This window comes from Oryzias latipes, chromosome 5, assembly GCF_002234675.1.
Source record: "Oryzias latipes chromosome 5, ASM223467v1".
NCBI lineage: Eukaryota > Metazoa > Chordata > Actinopteri > Beloniformes > Adrianichthyidae > Oryzias > Oryzias latipes.
This window is the reverse complement of record NC_019863.2, coordinates 14,729,232-14,754,202: the sequence shown is the minus strand read 5'-3', so window position 1 is coordinate 14,754,202 and position 24,971 is coordinate 14,729,232. Positions and strand designations below refer to the sequence as shown.

Sequence of the window (24,971 nt, the reverse complement as noted above, 5' to 3'; positions counted from 1 at the left end):
TTTATTTATTTTTTTATTGTCTTCTCATTCTCTCCTCGCAGGTTGTCAGGAAATTGCAGACGAGTTTCGCTCTCAAGAGATAGATGGACAAGCTTTGCTCTTACTGAAGGAGGACCACTTGATGAGCACCATGAACATTAAGCTGGGACCAGCACTTAAGATCTTTGCACGCATCAACATGCTCAAAGACTCATAGCAAGAATCTTTCTGTTTGTGTAGACTGTAGCACCGACGGCACACATAACTAACTGCACTACAGCCTTTCATTTTTGGACTCCTTTCACTTGAACCTGCAAGTGCATTGCCTTTTTCTTCTTGCCATTTCTGGCTTGTTAGAGAGCTGTTTGACTGGTTTGGAAGAACCATCATACCACACACACATACATGCTGCCCATGTAAGCATCATATTCAGTTTACATGTGGAGCTCTGGAAAAGGGTAGCGTTTGGGAGGACTTCAACTGATTATTTGTGTCTGTGCTGGGTCACACCGCATCACAGTTGGTGCTGATTTAGCTCAAAACACGAGTGACGTCTGAATTTATTATTGGTGTTTTTGAGCGCTTTTCTTGGCACGCGAATGATGGGGAGATGGCTGCTGGGAGCACAAGATGGCACTCATTAATTGACTCGTTTTTATTCAGCATATGATCCTTTCCCTTTTTTCCTAATAAGACTTTAACACAAAGCTTAAAAGCAGAGACACTATTCAGACAGCTTCTTTAGCCAATTTTACTCTGTAGATTTAAACTGCATACAGTTTTGTTTTAAAGGAAAGTTAAAGATGAAATACATTTTCTGTCCTAATTTCAGTGGAGGACACTAATTTACCCCAAGGTTTCCACTGTTTGTTTTTTTCCTGTCTTCAATTTTCCTCCAAAAAGAATGGTTCTGAGGTTATCTTATGTTGCATTTATGAAACACAAAGGTTTATATGTACATAGCAGTTCAAGGAATGGGAAAGGGGTCTAACTGTTCTTTCTGTAACTTATCTTTTTTATTTTTAAATAGAAGTATAAATTTACAAAATATTTTTAAAAATATGCAAATGTATGAAGCAACATTGGCCTTTTTTAAGATCTTTAATTGCGTTTTCGTGGTGTTATAGAAGTAAGCCTTTTTTTTTAAACCATTCATTGTAAAATGCCTGTATTTATGAAAACTGTTTGTATCACATTTTACAGTCATAAATAACTTGCTGAGTGTTGTTTTTTGGTTTTTTAAAAGCCACCTCCGAATCATCTTTTGATCAATTTTTACATCGGTCACCTAATTAAGATTTTTTTTTTTTACTGTCATTTTCTTGGACATAGTTCCTGCAGAGCGGCTGTAGTTCATCAGATATTTGCCTCCGAGTTGTGGGCGGGAACGTTGGCACAGAGCGTCCTCATTTCCCATAATCTTTTTGTTAATGCACTCTCTTGCTAGCTTACAGCATTACCAGTGCAACAAAAATGGTGAGCATTATCGGAGCCATCCAGCTGGACAGTTTGGAGCCAGAAGCCAGCTCAGACGAGGAAAACAAAGACGTACATGGATCCGTGTGGATGCTTCGGAAAGGAACAGCATTTTTTTGGCTGCTTCTGATTCACAAACATACTAAGAAATGCTTATTATATTTTTCACCTGTATGTCCTCTATCATGAGAAAAAAGCTACAAAAAAACCTCCAAAAACACGATTCTCTTTGGAGTGGGTCTTTAAAGTGTTTTTGGATCAGAATCAAATATAGTCCTAATGTAGGCCTAACTGCAAAAGAACCACAACTCAAACATGAGCTTTCCATCACCTTCTGGTAAAGATATTTTAAAAAATGCGCAAAGAGTAAGGGATACTTACTTCCAACTGGATTATTAGGTTCTTTTGCTTGTACCATGTAAAATAGGGTCAATATCCCAAACTTAATTTTGTACTTTTTGCAGAAATAATAGAACTACTAGGCCTGTCTAAAATAAAAGCGACTATAAAGTAACATACAAATGCATACTTTGTGAAATAAATTACATTTGGAACACATATTTGGAAATTGTATTATGAAGATCTACATTAAGTGTTAATGCCCAACTTTTTCGTCTACTACAGTTGCGAATTTTGACGAAGCACCTATTTAAGTCGTTTCCATTGGTGGAATATTCCAATTTGCTCCCCTGTTTGCTCAAGCCTGAATGTGTCAATTGCACGTTTGTTTTGTTGGAGGTTGACATTTGTACCTTTTCACAGGTGAGCGGTTCATCCAACAGTTAAAAGAAACATCTACGCTTCTAAACCACAATGAACGCTGGTTTCTGTTTGACAACCAGGAAATAACTTGTCAGCCACGCCCATTGTTATGATTTGAGAATGGACGACACCACAAAATATTATTTTAGGAGAGTTTTGAAATAATTTTCTAAGTATTACTTATAGGTTTGTTCAAAATTCGGCTTTTGTAGGTTCAGTAAGTATTTTTGTGCATATTTTGTTGGTCATTACTCCTGTAAATGTAATAAGCAATGCACATTATCCCCCTTCACGCTAAGTTAAATGGTTTAGCCCAGGTTTGAACTTGAACCAGATTTTCTTCCCCCTTTTGAGTTACGTTCAAATGCTAACTTGGTTGTTTGAAAGTCAGTCTCTGGTTTAATTTTCAATTTGATGCATTTTTCTCCTTAGCAAGGGAAGTCATTCTCCTAAATCCAGACTCTGGGTAAGTTGAGCACTATTCTTATATTTATTCCAAATAAGATATTGTTTCTTTCTTTTTCTTTGTCTTTTTTTTTTTTTTTTTTTTTTTTTTTTTTTTTTTTACAAAATACAGCCATGACCGCCCCTTTTAATTATTATCTTCTCATTTTAAAGCTTTACAATACTGCAAATGAAAAATAATTCTCTAGCAAATGTAAGACAGTATTAAGTAGGAATTTAAATGTATTTTTCACAGTTAAAACATATATGTTAAAAATCCCTGTTTTTTTATCTAAAAAAATATCTAAAAACAATTAGATTTAAATAATAACAAATCTTCATCGAAGACAGATTTTTTTTGTGCACTAAAGATGAAAATGTGAATAGTGATTTATGGCCCAACTATGATGTAAAATGTATTTTTCCCCACTACGGGGCGCACGTTTCGAGTAGACAAGTTACGTCATCACGTAACATTTACTGAGAAGCTGTTTTGATTGATGAATGCTTTTTGCTGAAAAATCTCAAATCTAATATCTTCATAATGAAAAGGTTACAAAAGATTTTTGGCGAGCTGACCTTTTGTTTTGTTTATTTTAAGTTCATTGCTGGTGAAGCTGCAAAACTCAAAAGAAAGTTTGGAATATTTGCAATTATGTTTTGGTAAAAAAAAAAAAAAGAATAATTTTGCAATAGAGTGGACGGTTAATTAGAACATCTGTTGTCACAGACTCTTTCAGAAATGTCAAATCAGAGAGCAGAAGCCTCCAGTGACGCTCCAGCTGACCTCCCCTGTCTGGAAAGAATTGAGTCACCTACAGGTTTGAGGCTTTATTCCGGCTGCATTGCTTTAACAGAATTATTATCACTGAGCTGATTTTAATTATCTGTGCATGTGTTCTCTCTCCGTCTGTGGTGTCAGGAAGTCCACCCACCACCTCATTATCCAGTTTAATGGAGCTGGAAAATTGTGTTTCCAACTTGAGCCTTGCTCATGAGATAGTGGTGAATGGAGACTTCTGCTTTGAACCAAGGAGCGATCCCAACAATAGGCAAGAAAAAATCCAATGTGTTTTTGGTTTTTACATCCAAAGGGAAAAAGAAAACCAATTGTTTTTCTATCTGTTATCTTGAGGGCAGAGTAAAGGAGATTGTTCACCGGGCTTTTTGGGACAGTCTCCAGGAAGAGCTGAACCGCCAGCCTCCGAACTACAACCATGCAGTTGTTCTTCTGCAGGAGGTCAAAAGTGTGAGTCCATGAAAAGATCTGCTGTCATTTTTCGTTAAACAGAAAACGTCAAAATATATCCAGTATTTTTATCCGTGTGGTGTTAAATAAGTTGAACCTTAAATTATATAATAAATAATATATCATTAAAAACAGAAAAAAAAATCATCTATATCCTCGCTGATGATTCGAGTTAAAAACTTTTTGTGTTTAAAAAGGACATTTTAGGCTGAAATATAGCTACATCTTTTACAAAATAGTTTTTGTGTGAATGTCTGTAACGTAAGGTGACTTAGTTTAAAAATATGGCTTTTTGGTCCAACTAAATACCTAAAACAAAGGTCTTTGTTACAATAAATAACCAACACACCAAAATAAATAGATAAAAAGATTTCTTATGATTATAATAGACTTTATCCATTGAGCTTGTCACTACCTCTCACTAGTGAATTTTACACAAACTAGGAAGGACCAAATGTCCTCAAAAGACCACAGGTTGCAAAACGTCACACTGACTGTTTAATAAACTAATGGCTCACAGAATGAAGTTAAATCAATCGCCAGATGAAATCAGCAAGCAGTGATTGGTCTGAGTCAGGCTGAGTCTAAGTTTCTATGGCAACAACTCGCACCAATCAGGGGAGAGCTTGTTGAAAGACCACACCTCTACCACTTGAAAGCGAGCTCTGGAGAATCTGTCAATCAAATGTTTTGAACATTCGATGTGCGTCCACATATTGAGGCATGTGATTGGCCAGTCTGTAACTTGAATAACTTGCACTTAAAAAAAATATTGTGAAAAAAAATAAGGATTAGCAAGAACAAGTTTAAAAAAAGGTAGAAGAGCAAGAATGGTTATTCTGACAAATCTAATGAGTGAGTAATAGCTGTTTATTTCTCTATAGAAATCTATGGGATTTGGGCTGTCTGGGACCAGAGGGTACTTCCTGTTTGGAAGGCGAGGGGGGAGGGGTCACTCAGTCCACTTCTTCTATACAGTCAATGAGTAGCACTTTCCCATTTACTATATATGTTAAAAAAATACATATTTACTGTCTGCCTTCAGGGATCATTGGATTTTCTTTTCAAAACAACTCAGAAGGGTGGGTCTGGGGGTTAAAATGGTTGCTTTGATTTGATTTGAGCTCAAATGTTTGTATTATTTTGGGTATCTCTTTTTGTCCCACCCAGTTGCAGTTTTGGTTAACTTTTTTCAGGTGAGCACTGAAAAACGATGTTTTTGTGCTTCAGGCTTTATTTTCTCTGCGTGGAAATCCTTTTGCTGACATCAGAGATGATCCCTCCAGTGTAGATGAATCTGTGGTTGCAGCTCTCTTTTAGACGGACAGAATTAGAAAATCTCTCTGTGATTTGTCTGAGTTATTTTCAGACCTCTTTCAGTCAAAACTCCAGGAGGTCAGGCTTTTACAGTCAGACATGGCTAAGGCAGCATCATCCTGAGAGGATTTTGTTTCTGTGACAGAAACTGGAGGTTAGGTGGTGCAGAGGGAGTCATGAAATGGTGTGATGTTATAAGCTTGAAAGGGTCAGAGAAGCTTTTGTGGAGGGGAAAACAGCACAGTGAAATGTCAGATCAGAAACTTAAGCAAAGCCTTGTTTCCCGTCAGGTGCTTGGCTCGCTGCTCCTGCCTGGTCACATCAGGCTGCGGGCTCAGCTGGATGAGGTGTTAGACATGGAGCTGATCCGGCAGCAGGTCGAACACAATGCCCTGGACCTCCACAGACTGGCAGAATTCATCATTCACACGATGGCGTCTCTGTGTGCTCCTGTGCGTGACCCAGAGGTCAGGGCTCTGCAGGACCTTGAGGGCCCCGTGGAGCTCCTGAGGTAAGAGATGGTGACTGCTATCTCATGCAATATTTACAGAGTGTGCAGCCAACTGCCCTCCTTTAAAAGCGCTATTGATAACTGTTTTATGCAAACCACCTCTTGAAATGCCTGCTGTCATCAGCTTTGAATGCTGCGGTACATGTGGCTGATTGTCGTGTGCAATAAAACGATGGATTCCTTCCTTTTAGGGGCATTTTCCATGTCTTGGGCCTGATGAAAACTGACATGATCAACTTCACCATCCAGAGCCTCAGGCCTCACCTCATGCAGCAGGCTGTGCAGTATGAAAGGGCCAAATTCCAGCAAATCCTGGACAAGCAGCCAGGTGATGAAAGATTTTACCCCAGTGTGCTGAAGCCTGCAGCCCCCCTGATGCAAAACGGGTTAAAGGGGTAGATGCTATGAGTGACTGTATGTGCTGGTAATTACATTTTTCAGGATTCTAGTTAAACACAGTTTTGACCCCTGTCACTCTAAATCTCTTTTCCTCCTGTTTTCGTCCTTCCATTCAGCCTGCCGCTGAACTCTGACTCAGGCTGTCTGAGGAGAGCTGACTAATGAAAACCGCTGGCACAGCAGAGGCTCGTGCCGCTGATGCCGTCCTGTTTGCTGGCACGCTCAACATCCAATTTCGACTTTATAACAGCAGACCTGGTCTTGTTTTTAAACCCAGAAGCACTTAGACTTTACAGTTGCAAATTAATTTGGAGAGAAACAGTGTTTTCTTTTATCTTAATCATTTGCTGGATTTAACGGCTGAGACCCATGAAGACCAGTAAAATGGGTGTTTTTGTTTGCATGGTTGCCTGAACATTGATGTACTACAGGCAAAATTTGAACATCGGAAATTTGTGGATAAACTTAGGCTCATCGTTTTCCTTTATGAAAAGAATGAGTTACTGGTAGACTCATGTCAATACTGCAGCCGCTACGGTCTACTTTGCTTTATTTCACCCAATTTCTTTTAATAACACCATTCTCTCATGATTACAACATCCGTCTTTCTGTTTTTCCCCTCATTTTCTCATGATATCATCTACGATCTAGTCACCACGAGAAAAACTAGTTTTCTCAGAATAGAGACATGTACATGCACCTCTCGTGCATTACCGGTAGTCTGTAACCGTGTAGACGGCCCGCTCCTCTCATTTGGTCAGCGATGAAATTGACAACCACCGCAGAATTACTGAACTGCAGCCGCCTGCGCAGCTGCAGCCGGGCAGACCTTCTTCTTAAATGACAATGACTGATTCGGACGTTGTTTATGACCAACAAGATCTGCCTGAGTTAGACTACAATTAAAGTTATCAATAATAAATGGATCAGCTCTTCTGGTGTTTGACATTTTCTCTGACAAACTGGTTTGTTTTGCTGGGAATTTAAAAAAAAATACGAAAAAAGTTTATTCTTTATCATCTCATTATAACTAAATTTGTTGAGGAAAAAAACGTGTTTTCTTGTTTTATATGTGATAATATATATCATTATCATGAGAGAACAGGCACAAAAAAACAAGTTTATAGCTTCCATATGTCAGTATCAAAATGCAGAATTTAAAAATTAATCACATTAATGAAGTAACAAATAATTTATATGTATTTTCTGCTCTGATGACAATGTTTTATCACCTTTTATTGTTCCCTAATATTAAAAATAAAGTCTATGTCTACTTCATAAAGCTGCACAATTAGTTCATCCCATTGACTGTATAAGAGAACTGGCCTGAAGGAGTCACCCATAAAAAATGACTTGCTCCCGGCTCCAACAATATGAAGTCACTGCAGTTGCCATTTTTTCACAACACGCCAGTAAGCAGTGATTGGTCCAAGTCGGTCTGACTCAACATTTCTATGGCAACCACTATCACCAATCAAGAGTGAGCTTGTTGGAAGCCTACACCACTTTGGGAGAATCTGTCAATGAAACGTTTTGAACTTTTGATGTGAGACCACTTATGTTTATTGATGCATCTCATTGGTCAATTTATAACTTGAATAACTTGCACTACAGAATAAAACTGATGATTATCAAGAACATATTAAAAAAGGTAGCAGAGCAAGATTTGGAGGGGTTGAAGGATCTCTCAGTCCAGTTCTCAAATATAGTGAATAGTTCAACTATATCGTGGGTCTGTCACTTATCATGTGTATTTATCTGGGACTGCTTTTATAATTCTCTTTTAAATCTTAGCTTCTTTAGAAAACACCACCGCTTGGCTGACAGCCGCAGCGTCAGAAGAGGCGTCGGCGTTCACAGCTCCACCTGACTGTCCCATCACAGACAACCAGGGTATCCTCAGTCCCACTGGAGTTCTTAACCGGGCTTACATGCGTCTGCTCCGCTGGGACCCGCAGGACCAGAAATACCCTGAGGTCAGCAGTTGCCTGGAAAAATTACACCTGTCCACACCCTGCAAAAGGCTTGGGTGTGGAACACTGGGTGGCGCGATGCTCGACTCCCCACCTTACTGGATGTTAAAGTTCATGTACAACCGATTAGAGCTCCAGTGGAGCAGCAGCTGCAGATCTTTTTATCACATGCATCAGCTTGACAAAGTCACATGAAATCAAACAGAAGTTGATATTTTGCTGAGTTTTTATCCATACATTTCTTGCTTGCATCTGTTCAATGAAAGAAATGAGTCGAAGATAAATATCAACCTATTTTCCTTCACTATAGCTTCATATTTCAATTGTTTCCTTTATAAGATCTTATCTTTCCCGTTAAAATCCAGAGGTTGACCTTCCTAAAGACGGGTTTTTGTCTTCCTCCTGCAGACTGTGTTGATGGACCGAGCACGTGTGGACCTTTTGAGCCAGCGGCTCCAGCTGCTGGTCCTTGAAGCGTCTGTGCTGCTCTTGACCTGCACTCTGCTTCAGGGCTCTGTGCCTTTCCCGGAAGGGTTTGTAGGTAAACTCAGGCAGTCTGTCACTGCCCTGCTGGAGGGCAGTCACACCAGGTAAGAGGGGGGGGTGGGCACACTGATGCATGTACTGGCTGTCACGGAGAACCAGTGCTGCTTGAGAGGGACACCAGCGGAGGTGACAGGAGGCAGCTAGCTTGTCAGGAAGGATCCAGCTAACCTCATTCTTTCTGCTCAGGAGAGACTTGTCATGATAAGTGTGTTCAAGGCCTGCCAACATGCAATTAAATCCAAGCTAAGCTTCTTCTATTATTCATTTGGTAATCTAAATGTCTATGGAGTAAAATACTCCGAAGTAAGCAAATATGCATAAAGGCCCTGAACCCGACATGCATTAACTTGTGTGTGGTTTCTATTTCCATTCTGGTTTAAGAATAGGAGTTGGAAAATTAAACTAAACTGGATTAGAAATGCAACACTAACACGAGCACTGCAGTTTTTAAGATTGAAGCCCATTAAAAGTCGCAGCAACATCTTAGAGGTCTTTTACAAAAGACATTGTCTGAGTCATTTTTTACCATTAAAAAAAACAACCTAATTTGGTAAAGAGGGATGGTTCTATGCTGCAAATGGCTCTGCGAAAATGAAATTCCTGCAAAATAATGAACAACAGTGTGCAACTGACTGTCAGAGCAGCAAAAAGAGTTCGATTACTGTGATTGCATTTACCAACTAAAGTAATTTTGTTTTTCACTTTGAATCGAATAACTTCATGCCTCGCCGATCTCTTTGTGCCTCTTTCATTTAAAGCATGACACTGGACACTTGTCACTACGTTGGCATAAACTAAGCCTTAGTAGGCAGAATTGGTCTGATGGTAGATTTTGCTGCTCCAGGGAAGCTGACCTGAAGACGGACTTGCTGGGAGTCGGGGAGAAAGTACTGCAGGAGGTGACTGAAGCTGTGAGCACCCACGGAGCAAGAGCGCTGCCTCAGGAGAGCCAGGATCTGCTGAGAGGACAGATATCAGACCTGTGGAGGCACAACAATCCTGTTCGCACACTTATCGGTCAGACGTCTATTGGTTTTTGTAGTTAAGCTCATCTGTGCTGCAGAAAATTAAGATGTTCTAATTTTAAAAAAGAAGAAGAAATGTAGCATTTTTTTTTTTTCTTTTATAATGTGAGGACTAACCTTCCTCATGATCATACATTTCCATCGTAAGCTGCTGAAAGACATGAACTTGTCTCCATCTCTCTCTCCTTTTTAATGTAGGGGAAAGGGTTCAGGGCTTCCTCCTGGCTGTGCTGCAGGGTGGCCCGGCTAAAAGGAGTCCAGAGCTGTCTTTTCCCCTCGGGCTTCTGAGTGCTGAGCTAGCAGAACTGGGAACGGCCTTTGGGCGAATCATCCACTTCAACAGAGCAGTATTCGGTCCCTTCTACGCTCCCATCCTCAGGAAGCTGTTGCTGCTGCCAGGAGAGGCTGAAACCGGGGAGGACTCTCGCTAACATGACCCAGAAAAAAACATTAGTGTGACTTGAACACATAGGCTGCATTAAATGGATCAATATCGATTGTAAAAACAGTTACTTAGAGGTGGTTAAAGTGAAACTGCTCAGTTATCAGACTCCAAATATGAAAAGAGGCAGCTGAACTTTTAGTCCTTCTGTTGTTTAATTGACATTTACAGTCTCCAGAAACAGAATACTTTCTTTGATGTCACGATTGGAAAAGTCTTCATGAAAGTATAAGGCAGTTACTGAATATTTATTATAGCACATGTACATCACAAATCTGTGTACACAAAACAAACTAAGACTGCAGTAGAAAGAAACAGTCACATTTAGTGAGAACCAAACAATGTAATGTTGGGGGGGGGGGGGGGGGTGCTGTGGCTTTGTAAATTTGACTTTGTATAATGCTTTCAAATGTAGCTGGGTGTCTTTATGGTTTATGCTGGTTTACAAAAAGATGAAATGCACTTTTTTTTTGTTTGAGCTTTCAAAACTACCAAAGATGTAAATAAAATAAATATATATGTGTTTTGATACTGTTATTTGCGTTACAAGGGGATGATGAACACAGCTGTGTTTCATTTGCAAACAAAAATCAATGGGATTCATTTTCAGGTTTTACACTCAAACATTACAGAGAACCTTTGAAAATAGAAGCATCAAGAATTGAAGAAAAACTTGTTTAGAGATGGAATGACAACTATACAGAACAGACCAACAATGGGTTGAGAAAAAAAAGAAAAAACGATTTGTAGCTGATTTCTCACTTCAAACATCTGAAAATCCTTGGAAATCCATATTAATATAATCCAATTATTTTGTCTCAAGGAACATTTCTTTGAGGCATATTTATTGATACTCATTTTCACAATGCAGATAACAGGCAAATGGTTACCATATTATTACGGAAGCAATTTTCATTCAGTATGAAAAGAATTTAAAAAACTTAAGCTCTTGTTGGTTTATCCACCACAGAGAACTGATGCTCAACTTTGCTTTGTTTGCAGTGTTTTTGCTGCAATATTAGTCTGATTGTAGCATTTTACTGGCTTACATTTCATTTTAAATATTTATTAGTATACATACAAAAATAGGATGCAGTATATATTTATATGTATATATATATGTATATATATATATAAAATTTTGAAATAACCCAATTTGAAGTATCCATATGAAGATGATTCCCTTTTTCTGTCAGTTTAGTGAACAGAGGTTCACTCTGTTGGATCATCTAACACAAGTCAAAAAAGTTCAATGGTTACGTCTGTTAGCAAGTATTTCTGCATCATTTCAAATTAAATACATACTGGTGGACACCTGGAGCTATAAAAAGCACTTCTAAGGGAGTAATATAATGTTAGTTTGAGGGATTGTATCCACACAGTGAGTCATCACATGCAATGAAAAAAAATTTAAACTGTCTATGATCTCCAACTCTGACACTTTAGTCCAAAAAGGACTAATCAGACGTTACTGGGAAAAGTCAAAAAAGTTGATAAATGTCTTAGAGCAGAGCAGCCCTTTTTGATAGTTTTCGGGCATTTGATTAGTTTTCAAATGTATTTTCAATTTGTCCCAAAAGATTTCAGTCAAAAATACACACTTTAATCCAGATAGTTTAGCACAGGAGAGAGAAAACAAAATAAAAACGGCAAATTGTGAAATAAAGAAAATAGCAACACTGTGACAAATCATAAGGAGCACAAAGGTAAGATTCTTTTGTGGTACCTCTACCTTTTTTTAAGCTGTTATTTCCAAGCATAAATCAAGCATGACTCTGGGGGTGATGGTGAAACTGACAGAGATAGACTGGTGTGTGTGTTTGTAAAGAACAGCAAGCAGTCAGATGCTCAACTCTGAAGCCGATAAAGCAAGTGAGAGACAATAACAGGGCTAATCGTTTGTTTAGACTACAAGTTCCACCACCCACCAATTCTTTCAGCAGGGGAATCATTGAATATACAACTGTACAATTATTCCCAATGTTCTTCTGTCATTTTTCATTTCTAACAGCTGCTGTGATGGTTTTTTTTTGATAACCGGGTTATATAAAGAAAATCCAAACTGACAACAGAACTCCAGAGGGACTCTTTTTCTATTTTTTTCTTACTATTTAGTGTCATAACTATAATATTGCTTTAAAAATTGAGACAGTATCACTTTTTAGTGATAAACCATAACATGTTCACAACCATAGGCAAAGTGATGTATGCTGGTACAGTCTTTTTTATTTTATTATATGTATATGTTTTATTTTCTCAGCCTTCAATAAATCCCACTAGCTGTCTTTGCCCTTAATGAGAAAAATCCCAATAAATGGTCGATATATTTAATGGATGACAGTGCTCTACATTAATTAAACCTACATGGCAAGATCAAAAATTCACAGGAAATACACGTGGCCCATTTTGGTTGACCTTTTCTCAGAGTCTGGGTCGTTTCAGGGGCAGTGGAGGTGCGAGAGCTTTTACGCAGTGAAACCTAAATAGTGCCGGCTGCACCTTACCTTACCTCTCTGTTTCTCCCGCTTCTGCTTTCGCAGAGCTCTGCTCAATATTTACTCAACCCACCCAAACACACTTGCATCGGCTGCTCCCCTTCAACTCACAGCTTGGTATCCGGAAGCTTGAACGCTGGGGCGAGCTACACGAGGAAAACAACCGCCGTTAAAAACATTTGCATCATGCACATGGCACCGCATCATACCACCAAAACTTGCTCCAAATAACTGTTCAATAAAGTGTAATGCCCTTTTTTTTTAATTAAGCATACATACTGGAGCAGGTTGTCCTGGTAACACACAAAATGGAAGAACCAGACAACAACTTTGGGGTGACATGGAAGGATGAGAGTGAATTACGGCATTTGCGTGTAAACAGAAAGGGGAACATGAAGAAAAAAAGCAAATGGAAGATGAGTGAGAGGAGTCTAGGTGCCGCAACAGTGCATACAAAGACTGCTCAGGCCGAGTGCATCAGAGGGGACAAAACACAGAAACGCTGCCAACATGCACCATCATTGGAAGCTAACAAAAACAGTCAGAACAGAGTGGCAATGACACAGCCACAGTACCACACATGGAGCGGCCACATCTAAACAGTCGGCCCCTCAGACACACTGCCTTTGGAGAGGGGCTCAATCCCCGCCTCTCCAGCAGCACACAGAAGCAAGGACAGAGGCCAGCGATGTAACAGTCCAAACTTCAATGGGGACAGACACGAACAATGCAAACAGCACACATAGTGGGTCGGCACACGCAGGAGGACGCCGATTTGTGTCGACTCCACAAGCACATTTTCAGTCACAGTGCAGAAGAAAATACTATAAAAAAATTGTGGCATAATCCCAGCATAACAAATCCATTCCATCAAACCAGAACGACATTTAGATTTGGCTCTTTTGGTGTGGTGGAATTAAGTTTTTCACCACCATTTATTTTCAAGTGACAAACTTCACGTGTAGAAATTCTACATTACAGTGACATGGATACCTACCAGTGTATTCATAAAGTGATGCAATGTCAGAAAAAGGTTCGGGGAGGGGGGGGGGGGGGGTCATCAATACACTAGATTGGAGAGAAGTCATCATGAAGTGGAAGTTACAAATGAATTGACCTATGGAAGCTTTTGTTAGTATGCTTTATTTGATTATCTTTGTAGTCTACTATGATTTTCGTTCCCTGTTTTTTGCCTCAAGTTCTCAAAAATAGCGGGACTCTTTATGATCAGTTCTTCCAGAGGGGTTTAGTTTGGCCTTGCCTATCAAAAAGTATCACAAAACTCACTAAATCCTACTTTCACTGTACGAAAACAACGTTTTAAAAGGGATAGTGCTATATTCTCAACACAGTGCTTTTCCTCACTTTTTTTTTCTTTTAAATGGAGAAGTTCTGGGATTCTTTGACTTGCAGGCTCTTGGTGCTACCATTAATGCTGACAGGCACTGGGCAGAACAAGGCCAGACCAAAGACTCATCCTGACAAACCTGTACCATCACTGGACAAACGTCTTCCCAGCCAGTCACAGTCAATTTAATATTCTAAAAAATCAGAAGTGAAGTCTTTTTTTAGTGTTTTCTAATGTCTCTTACAAACAGGTCGGAGGCGTGCAGTTGTTTGGTGGAAGGGCAGGGGAAGGAGGTCAGTTACAGGTAACTGTCATGACGTAAGGCGGTAGTCCTCGATAAAATGTAGGAAAGGTGTCCTCCTGTGTTATTCACAAGCTCTCAGTCCTCGGTCTGCTTCGAGTTTAGACATCGGTGATCAACTTTTTGTGGTCTTACTATTAGTACTTTACAAATGAGTAGAAAAAACTGGTTGTCGGCTGCATGTTGCTGTTTTGTCTTTCACAGACTAACTGTCCATCTTGCATCCCATGCTATCAAAGCATCCTCTCCAAAGTGGCTCACAGTGGTAGATGCCTGGTAAGACAGGAAAGGCTACAAATGGAGAAAGAAAAAAAAATCATAACTGTCTTGAAGCAAAACAACTCTAATGAAATGATTTAAATTTTTTTTTTTTTTTTACATTTTTTCATTTACAGATGTTCAGTCAGACAGAGGGGTCTGTTGATGGCAACGATGAACATTGTGAGAACACTGATAAGAAGCATATTAATTAACATAATAATCTATGATGTAGCAGAAATAAAACCTTTGAGTGAAAAGGCAAAAGAAATAAATCCTCTTCTATTTTTTCTTTGATTTGTTGAAATTACATGTAATTTCAGACGATCGCAGCACTTTCAAATAGCAGATTTGTTTTACGGGGAAAACTCACATCTGATGGAGCATCAACATCCCCTGATGCAAATTTTACAAGTGGATTTCTGCAGCGGAGTTCAAATCCATTTGGTTTAACAGAGATTAAAAAAAACATACTAAAACTGACTGTCAAAATTAGGCTGATAATTTTGTTTATTAGCTTGTTGCTGGGAGTTTGTAAAACCGTTTTAATAACTTTGGAGCTTAGGGGCAGCATTTGATGATGTGTGTCGAATGGTTTGGGTAATTACTCGTTGATATATTTATCCTGAGAAGAATAATTATTCCCCCTGTTCGGCAAACAGGAAAAGCTGCTGTTTATTAGGTTTCATCATACTATTGAATCTGGCACATTTTAAATGTGATGCCCCAAATAATAGTCTATTTCCATGACTACATCGATGCTGTTTATTTCATATTCACTCACTAAATCAGACTAATATGTCCAAGATTCAAATTCAAAGTTGGTTTACAAGCAAACAAAGCCTGCGCTTAGAAAATGGACAACAGCGCAGCAATATCTCAATTTATAAGTTAGGTTTCCCCTGCAAAATTTCCTAAAAAGTGTAGGCCTTGGAAATATGTTGGAATAAATGAAAAAAATACTTTTTTTAACTTCTTATCAATCTTCCCACATAAGCTTTTGCAAAAAATAATTGTAATGATAAACAAAAGTAAACATATCTCAAAATGCCAAATTGTTCACTTTACATTTAAACAAGCAGACCCCTTCTGCATTATAGCAACAATATTGTCTTTTTAAAATTTACTGGAAACTTGCAAAACATTAAAAATGAACATGCTTAATATTAATTGTTGAAAATATAATAATAAATACATAAATGAAAGCATGACTTAAAAGAGGAAGAACAATAAAGATGCAACCTTGGGGAGCTATCTGGGATTTGGAGGCAGATGCAAGTTGTAAGGAAGAGAAGGAAGAGGAAGTTTGGCTGAAAAAGCAGGTCAGTCCGGGATCATCCGTTTCAGAGCTCCATCATTGGTTGCAGCAGCAACAGGCGAAGGAGGCTGCCAGGGGTGTCGGGGGAGCTCAGGGAGGCCAAGGGGGTGTTTGCAACAGCAGGTAGGAGGTTGATGTGGGGTTGCTGGGCAGGGCAAAGGAGGGTGCAGGAGTAGGCAGTCCTGAGGGATGCTTTACCATCACAGTGAGAAGGCACGGGGCTCGCATGTACATCTGTGTGAGTGTGTGTTCTCGTGTCAAAGAGGAAAAATAGAGAGCCGGATTCAAGGGGAGAGGAAACTACGAAGAGGTGCAGTGAGGGAACTGCGGTGTGGATCCGGCCTCAGAATATGGTGGTCTCGTACTTGGTGCTGACGGGACGCCGGCTGTAGTCCCGGTGATCACAGAGCCAGGTGGTGCTGCCCAAGGACTGCATGTCTGCGTCCATCTCCAGGGGGTCGATCTGCCAGGGGGGGAAGGAGGGAGGAGGGCGTGAGTCGTGCGGCAGTGGAGGCCATCACGCCACACTGACAAGTCGTCAGCTCTCACATGTGCATGTGGATGAGAGATACAGTCCAGTGATCATGTTAAATTCACAAACACTGAGGGCTCAATCCACTCAGGAGATGACAACTGACAATAGAAATACTCTTCAGTACACCAAAAGTACAGAAAACATGCTCGTTCATAGTTCAGAAGCGACATCTATTCAACACCAGTGGCATAGAAGGTCAAGACACTTATACTGAGAGGGGTTTTTCTACATTTGTTAATCTAGACCTACAAGAAAAGTCACTGAAAAATTCCCTGTTATTGGAGAAACACTGACTTGAAACACAGAAAAACAGTCTAAAACCATCCAGAAGGCAACTTCCGCTCCCTTGGTGTTGCCACCACAGTTTGAAGCCTCATTGAAACAGTAAGTACAGAAAATAATTCACATTGCAAAACTCCCTTGTCTCCTGAATGAGTTTCTCCGCAGAGCTCCAGCTAATTAGGACGTCTAAACTATGAATGAAGATGAGCAAAATGAAACTGATGGGGAAAATGTTTATGGTCAAAAATATCAGGGGAAAAAAGTGTCAAAGTGTACAGCCGCAACCCGGCAACAAGGGAAGGAAGAACTGAGGTAAGATTCGGTGTGTAAGGAAATGAAGCAGATGCATGGTGACTGTAAAGGAAAAGAAAAAGAAGGACCTGGATTCCGGGGCTAACAGAGTGCAACGGGAGGAAGGAAGGACGGTGGGTAGTACACGTGTGACAGTGACAGCAGCGGCATTCGAGCAGAGGTGCACCCTGGGTAGCAGGACGACAGAGAAGACAAGAACAAAAACATGTTAAAAATAAGAGGACGAGGCATTTCATGGTGCTGAGTGATGAAAACCAGTAGCAGCAATTCATCCCTTGTTTTTTTTTTTTTTTTGACCTAAATGAATGTAAATAATTCAGTTTCATTTTTTTCTGGCTGCTTCCTGGACTCTACTTGTGAACAGCTGAGTTCTTTGCAGCTGCAGATGTGGACTTCTAGGCATGCTGATTATGTGGCTCTGCAGAAATGGAGATTTAAAAGAGTGAAGCAGAGTGTATCTGATTTTTAAAGGCATGCTTTTACGTTAATGGTTGGTCTATAAGAGACAGTTTTATTTTCCATATCTTGTTAACAGAGACAAAAAAAAAGCAGAATATAATTTTCTCCTCTGCAAATGTTTGATTGGTCTGTTTTTTTGCTTGAAATTCTTTTGTATCACCATTTCCTTCTTTGTTCCACGACTGATTTCCTCCTAAATGATTGTGCCTCAGATCAGCCGTTTTCTCGTCTCATCGAGGTGACCTACATTTAATTTTGGTAGTTTCGTGCCACAGTTCGGCTGCTTTGTATCTCTGCAGCCCTTCTGTCTTTTTCAGGTCATCTGCAATTGCAATCCTGCCAAAATTACCCAAGATGTTATTACATTTGACAAGCACACTTAGTCATCACCATAACAGCCTTTTCTAATTACTTCACAACAAAAAGTAAGTGTGTCATGGAGAAATACAAGGATTACATGGGCTCTTTTTGCTTTTATGAATGCTGCATGGATCATCTGCTGTTGTAGGAGCTGATTTGTTTGTTTGTTTTTCTCCTCTAAGCTTTCGTTTTTTGTCAAGTTGGTATAGAAGAAATCTGCTGACCTGCCGTGTGAGAAAATATGCATAGACCTGTAATTGGATAAGAAAGCCCTCAACAGATAGTGACTATCTCCTTCAGGAGAATTTGAGAGAAAACCGTTTCCTTCAGTTTGAGGCTGTCATGTGTCGGAAAAACATTCTTTGAGGAAAAAAAACCCTGTTCTATAAGACTATTGTTAAACAAAGCCAAATTATGCTTGGTTCATTGAGGCCAGTGGGTATTCACTGAAGCACAGGTTGGTGTAGTTGACTGCCAGGGGGAAGATCAGGTCACATGCTGAAATGTCATTGGGCAAATCACTGAACTGATACTTTTACTACCATTTACTACTTTTACTGTGTGTACCACAGATGTGGGGTTGCAATAAAAAGAAAATTCAGGCAAGTTAAGCTGGTTACAGCTTTTGGTTTGAGCAAAAAGGCAGTGATGCTCTTTTCAGTAAAACAAACTTTAACTTGCAACCCCTGAACACTTATTTGTTCTTTTTACCTCAACTGCCTCGTGGTGTGAAAGGTCAGAGTTGTAGTTATTAGAGTTGTTTGTAACTTTTCAGAAGGATGCAGGAGTGTCTAAACCTTTTAGAGGGCCAGATTTAGCGAGGGGAAAATGTGTGAGGGTTGACAAGTCTGTCTGCAGTCTTAAATGCAAATTAACTGTTTACTGAATGTATTTTTGCAATGGGATACTTCTCATTTCTTCACATAAAACATAAGCCCATCTTGATATTTTTTTTAACTATTTTTTATTTTTTACCAACATTGCTGTAAAGACCAGAAATAAAATAAAGAAACAGTCTGTCTGGATATAAATCTTCTGTCAACATTAAATTTGGGTTCATATAAAATGTTGCACTTTATTCACTAGTAAATGCTCACTGTAAACTTATTTCAATCACGTGAACAGGAAAATAACACAAATGGTTTTCTCATTCAAAAGTGATTTTGATCACAGAAATGAATAAATCTGTTCTTCTTTTCTGAAGTGTGAGTAGCCACAAGTTGTTGCCACACTTTTACAAAGACTTAAAAGGTAATTCAATCAAGAAGGACATTTGAACAGGGGTCCCATTTGTTCGACGAGCCAGGCTTTGGAGATGCCTGCTCTCATACTTTCTCTCATAAGGAGATGGATGTAAGGCAACAGTTCTTCTTTTGTTCTTATTCTGAAGTAATGTCTTCTCTTTCTTGCAGTGTGTTAACGCACACACTTCCAAGTGGCTTTTCGTTGAGTTAATTAAATAATTTTGACAGCTACCTAACCCCTTACTTAATAGGGAGCAATTCATGTATTTAGCTCTTTTGCAGATTTATATAATTAAAAATAATCTTTAAGTCCAAAGAAAACATCAAGTTAATGCATCAAGGTGTATTTGCAGCATTTTCAAAGCTGAGAAGCCGTTGATTTTTATGTTCTGACCTGATGGATTCAAAGACTTGGTCTTTTTCATGACTCAACACTTTTTTAAGCAATAAAAACTCATGAAAGCAAATTGCAGATTACAGAAATCCATCCTCCTCTCATTTCACTCAAACACCAAGTCAAGCTCATTATGCATCTCTGTGATCTCTTCATATATTATCCTTAGTGACGGGTGGTAAAGCAAAATGATTTGTGAATCTGCATGAGCATGCTGTCCAGCAGTATTCAAACCCTCAGTGGTGCAGCCCGCTCAGGTGACGGCAATCACTTAATACTTATTATATTCCCCCTGAGAGGTCAATACATCAATGTGTCACCGACAGTCTACGTGAACACTTAATGCAGCGGGTGGGTCCAACCAGGAGGGCTGATCCCCCCACAAAACTCCCAGAAGAAATCAATCATCTGCCTGTAAGCAGCAAATTAAACTTCTCATTCATCACTTTCACATATGCAGAAATGGAAAATCACCCCTGACTGGAGCAACTCTTAGAGCTGTGGAGCAAGCTGGAAGCAAAGTAATCACTCATCTTTTTTTTACTACCACACACACAAATACTCACACACACACACAGAGGAAATGTTTCTTTGTAGATTGTCCATTGAGGTTTAAGCAAGAGTTGGTTTGGTGGTCAATGTACTTTCCTGAATTATAACTCCTTCTGTCTGCCATTTGTGTTTTTTTTACAAACACTTTAGCAATTCAGTGCTCAAACCTTCACTGCATTTCACAGATACTCACCGCTGATCTTCGCATGCTGCTCCAGGACTGAGACATTGGACGGCTGGCTTTAGTTTCTACAAATTCGGAGCCTTGAGATGATGGGGGCACATATTGTCTTGCCCTGGACTGAACCGCCATTTGGTAGGCCACCTCAAATGCTTGTCCCAGTGTTAAGATAATCTCATAGGTCTGGGTCTGGGCATGGAGAAAGAGAGATTTGTGGCTAAAACAACCAGCAGCAAGGGTTTGGCTTGATCAAAGTGGACAAAAGTTACTTCACCCACCACTTCCACAGTGCTGAAGACGTGGCAGAAATGGTGACCACTCTTCTGATCCTTGGTGATGTATGCAAAAGTGCAGAGGTCATCTGGGTCTTGAGCAGCACATGAAATGTTCCTGATCTCATGCTCTGCAACTATGGTCTGATGGAGACAGCAGGAAAAGGAGTGTTGGGGCATAAAGCAGCCACACCATAACTAATATCCTGGTTGAACACATCATTTTATACATGCAAACTCCATAAATTTGACGTACCTTTGTGGCTGCATCAATAAACTTGACGCCTCGATAGGTAATGGACAGTATGACCACTGGACCCTTTTTTGAATCCTTTGATTTCTGGAATAGACATGGCGATACAACTAAAACGTGTAAAATTGTGTTCATTTTTGAATTACGGGCTTGTTCTTGCTCTGTAACCTTTTCCTTTAAAGATCACTTTTGATTTACCAGAAAGTGTAGCTAAGTTGAATCCGTCTCTTTTTTTTTAAGGTCAATAAGATTCATACATTCAGAGGTACGTACCCTAATTTTAGCACAAGCATCTTGAGTGGACTCGATCCCTCGCAGATCCCTGATTATCAATGATCCTAGATACTAAAAGGAAAAACAAAAATCCATTTCTCACCATTGTGTTCTTACTCACATTGAAACCTTGTGTGCAAAACCCTTGTTTTAGTACAAAAAAATGCAGTCATTAAAACAAAACAACCAGCACGGAAATCTGATAAAGTTATGCATGTGAAAACAGTATCTTACTGTTGCCTCATAGCCGCAGGAGTCCAGGATGAGTTTCTCAGGCTGGTGATGCCAGGCGGAAACTGTAGCGTATGTGGCAGAGTGGTTTGTCAACCGAAAGTTCGATCTAGACTCTTTGTGTCGATCGCCGTGTCTGTCCTGCACAGGTCAAAAGGACAAACTCAAACAAAATTGTCACATACTTACATCTGTAACCGCTGACTTACAACTATAAATGTCTGTAAAGTATCCCTGACTGCTCTGTATTAGTGTGAGCTCTGTTTGCTCAGCACTTTTTGGAGACTCATTTTTGAGACTTATAAATATTCATGCATGTTAGGCCTTCAGGCCAGCATGAGAAGTGCTTAGTTTTGTTATAAATCACGCGTCACAACAAAATGTATATAGTATTCACACACTAAGGTTTTAATGGTATAGTATTGATTAATTGTGTCAAACTCTCATAAGCTGTGTAACGCTGCCTGTTTTTGTGGAAGTTCCTCTGTGTTTTGTCTCTGACCTCAGTGAGTCAGACGCTCAGCATCCCAGCTTGACTGCTAGAGTCTCAGCCTGACCTTTAGTAAATGGTCAAATTTGATCAGAGTTATTCTTGGTCCGTTTTCCCACAGAAAAACACAGTGTTCAGCAAGGCTAAACTAAATTGATGACATCAGAGAAGATCAACAGCGGCTTTAGGGAAGGGCAGTAATGCAGTACTTCATTTTTTTTATTTTTTATTGCGTAGAAGGAAAATAATCCCAAAGAAAAACCCTCATGCATAGGAAGTGACTTTATATTAGAATTTTTTTCCATGTGTTTTTGACAGATGAGTTTATCCCGTCTTTTGATGTATTAGTTTACATATTGTTATATAACTGGACTTAAAGGAGTTCAGCCAATTTGGCACACTTTGGGGGTAATATGTCACTGGGCTGTGACAGCTCACAGCATATAGCAAACAGCATCCAACATTTTTCTAAAAGTCTTACCGGAATTCCTATTTCTAATGTGTATTTTGCCTTTATGTTTGCTGACATATTAAACTTGTATAAAAGAATGAGCAAATTTGCCAAATATGTCTTCTCTCTGATTCATTTTTTGTGAGCAAATTTTTGCGAGTGACCTTTAAAGCTAGTTTGATTGAAGCCAAAACGGTGACAGACCAGATTGTTGAGTCTATGCCATATTCCTGTATTTCTAATTCTTTTAGGGTCTGAATGAAAATAGTTGCTAATTTGTCATTTTTTAATTTTTTTCTCAAAATTTCACTTTTAATTTGAGAACAAACCATCTTAGAGAAAACATGTTGTTAATTGCAAAACATAGGCATTTAATAGAACATTCTATATAAACTATGACTTCACGGCTCTGTTTTGATGATTTAATGCTACGCCACATACTTCTGCCACCACAACAAAAACTCCAGTTTTAGTTTTATAGTTCTTTGATTTGACAGTGGTTTATGGCTGTTTTTGTTGTTTTTTTCTGACACAGCATCAAGTGGCAGAAAACAGAGCGTACCACAGAGCGTGGCCTCTCATTATAGGATCTCAGAGATATGCTACAGTCTTGGTCCACTCCTCTCCGCCTCCGGTCAGATTCAGACAAGGGGAGAAGCGTGTCCATGGAGCGACTGGTGTAGGGGTCCATCTGGCTGAGAGGAGATGTGGTCTGAGACAGGAGGTCATGGAACTGCCAAACACACGATGAAAAGATGAAAAGATTAATGGCGTGACACTGTTGTACTTTCGCTGATTTACATCAGAGCTCAATCATGGACAAAATAATCTGTTTTATTTGAAAATCTTTATTGTTTTCAGGCCTTTTAATCAGTCTGTAAAAAATTTTCTGGCCATTTAACTGCTGTAAACATACAGTAATGGCACTGAAGGGTCTCATTAAACAGAATTTGCATGAACTTCAGAAATATTTTTTTCCCAATGGAACGCTGTTGTGGTACAAAAACTTGCTAAATAATCTAAGAGAACCTTTTTACTAACTTTGTGTGACTTTTAGACCAGTTTGCTCAACAATGGCATCTATATATATACTTAAATAACCCGAAGCGTCTACTGTTCACTACTGCTCATCATTAATCCAAGGACTTTGGGACTGAATTTGGGGGAAAGAAAAAGCAGTTGCTGAACACATTTTTGCCAAAACTTCTTGTCATTTCGGACTGGTGTGTTTAAAGCTTAAGCAGTGCTAGAATTGCAATTGTAGACATTTGGCATGTGTAAGATAACCTCCAATTTCCCATTGACACTGTGTTTCTGTAACATAATGGTTGAAGGAATGTCTGGCAGTGGTGCACCTGAAGCTGTGGATATAATAAAAACAAGCCTGCCTTTTTGTGTTTCACTGTACGTTTGAGAGAGATTATATCATTTTCTTGGTATGGTATGGAAACTGCAAATCATTGTCTTTAAAAAGCAATCAAAATATATTTTATGAGACATCCTTTAAACTCATTTGTGAATGAACATCCATTTTTTCAGCTCAGGATGTGAACAATTAAGGTTAAAAAAAAGAGGGTTAACAATGCTCTTATTTTGGTGTGACTTTAGTGTTTCCCAACCCTGGTCATCAGGGCATACTGTCCTATGTTTTCTTCAATCCAACCCTGTTTAAACACACCTGCCTCTGATGACTGTCATTGTCAGGCTTTCACAGAGCTTGATGATGAGCTGAATCAGGTGTGCATACGCAGGGTAACATGGAAAACATGCAGGACCGTGTGCCCATGAGGACCAGGGTTGGGAAACACTGGCTTAAGCAAACGGACATTAAAAAAAATTCTGTCTCAACTTTTTGTCATCTACTGGAAAATAAATAAATAAACACAAAAAAACAACTTATTAAATACAAAGTAATCTAGAAATTTCAACATAATCTGAGTTTTCCTAATTTGTAATTATTCAACTTTTGGTCTTACCATTATTGGCGACAGACGACGGGACTTGGAGGGAGCTTCTTCATAGGGTCTCTCTGCTAGAGAAGCAATGATTCTCTTTCTATGGCCTAGAGGCCCAACCTTAATCACCTACAGTAGAAAACATCAGAGCACAGGGTCAGATAAATGTCTTAAGCAAAAGAAATTTGTACAAAAAAAGCTAATAGAGATACATCCAAAAACACACTGGCATGGCACCCTCCACTGGCAGCCATCCACATTCAAACAAAAATGGCTTGAGTCAATAATTCAGTCTCAGTCTGTTTAGCCGCAAGCATAAAGTACAGCTCTGTGTCCTTCTCTGAATACTCTATTATTCAGGAGTCAGTTATGGACATTGCTTTTCAAGAGAGATACGATCGTACCACCTTAAAAGGCAATAAACATGAATAGATCTTTCTAAACGCATATATTTTATTGACGAATGCCACATTTGCAAACGTGTCTAAAACAGGAGGAATGCCATTTGGTCAAAACCTATTATCCCAACACTGCACATTTAGATGTTGACATTCATTATTTGGCCAGCTAATCCAACGTAAAGTGATTGATGCAACATCCTTCTTGTGACAAACGGGCAAGCAGATTCACATTTTTCTTTTTTGGCTGATGGCTGCAATCATTTGTTCAGTGAAAGTCAAAAACGCAGGAAAACCAATTTCAGATCTAAAGCTGCTTTCATTACCATTCCCACAAAAATCTCAGTGAGACCAAAATTCATGAGTGCCGTGAAAGGAACCTTGGGATTATGAGGGAATGTAACCAAGCTCATAGATCAACTTGAAGCCTGATGCCATTTGCTGTAATATGCTGAAGAGGATGTAGAGAATGTAATGGCCAAAGTG

At 39.3% G+C, this 24,971-nt stretch overlaps 3 protein-coding genes across 10 annotated transcripts in view; 2 read left to right on the top strand and 1 right to left on the bottom strand.

Moving 5' to 3' along the window:
• The window catches only part of LOC101159094 (polyhomeotic-like protein 2), a 29,794-nt gene extending 28,589 nt beyond the window's left edge, over positions 1–1,205 (top strand). For both annotated transcript variants that reach the window (XM_011475025.3, XM_023954972.1), the window contains exon 15: positions 42–1,205. In XM_011475025.3, the coding sequence (XP_011473327.1) occupies positions 42–196 (155 nt within the window). In that variant the 3' untranslated portion in view covers positions 197–1,205. The remainder of the gene's footprint in view (positions 1–41) is intronic.
• Positions 1,206–2,468: 1,263 nt separating this feature from the next.
• tcp11 (t-complex 11) lies at positions 2,469–10,129 on the top strand. 2 transcript variants are annotated; one of them, XM_004068952.4, is made up of 10 exons: positions 2,469–2,683; positions 3,392–3,482; positions 3,584–3,713; positions 3,802–3,910; positions 5,518–5,738; positions 5,930–6,066; positions 7,932–8,113; positions 8,519–8,700; positions 9,501–9,673; positions 9,880–10,129. In XM_004068952.4, the coding sequence occupies exons 2-10, from the start codon at positions 3,404–3,406 to the stop codon at positions 10,110–10,112; spliced, it is 1,446 nt and encodes a 481-aa protein (XP_004069000.1). In that variant the 5' UTR covers positions 2,469–2,683; positions 3,392–3,403; the 3' UTR covers positions 10,113–10,129. The 2 variants fall into 2 exon arrangements, with proteins under 2 accessions (XP_004069000.1, XP_011473324.1); XM_011475022.3 differs by having other exon boundaries at positions 2,471–2,683; positions 3,790–3,910.
• A 223-nt stretch (positions 10,130–10,352) lies between these two features.
• Positions 10,353–24,971, bottom strand: part of LOC101168113 (ankyrin repeat and SAM domain-containing protein 1A) — a 29,764-nt gene continuing 15,145 nt past the window's right edge. For 2 of the 6 annotated variants that reach the window (XM_011475017.3, XM_020703256.2), the window contains 10 exons: positions 24,109–24,216; positions 22,695–22,865; positions 21,195–21,332; positions 20,961–21,032; positions 20,691–20,774; positions 20,441–20,578; positions 20,175–20,351; positions 17,041–17,139; positions 16,209–16,306; positions 10,353–14,558 (listed from right to left, as the gene is read on the bottom strand). In XM_011475017.3, coding sequence (XP_011473319.1) covers positions 14,525–14,558; positions 16,209–16,306; positions 17,041–17,139; positions 20,175–20,351; positions 20,441–20,578; positions 20,691–20,774; positions 20,961–21,032; positions 21,195–21,332; positions 22,695–22,865; positions 24,109–24,216 — 1,119 coding nt within the window. In that variant the 3' untranslated portion in view covers positions 10,353–14,524. Of the gene's footprint in view, positions 14,559–15,767; positions 16,307–17,040; positions 17,140–20,174; positions 20,352–20,440; positions 20,579–20,690; positions 20,775–20,960; positions 21,033–21,194; positions 21,333–22,694; positions 22,866–24,108; positions 24,217–24,971 lie in introns of all 6 variants that reach the window. The other 4 variants (XR_002290222.2, XR_002290223.2, XM_011475020.3 and 1 more) reach the window with 4 other exon arrangements.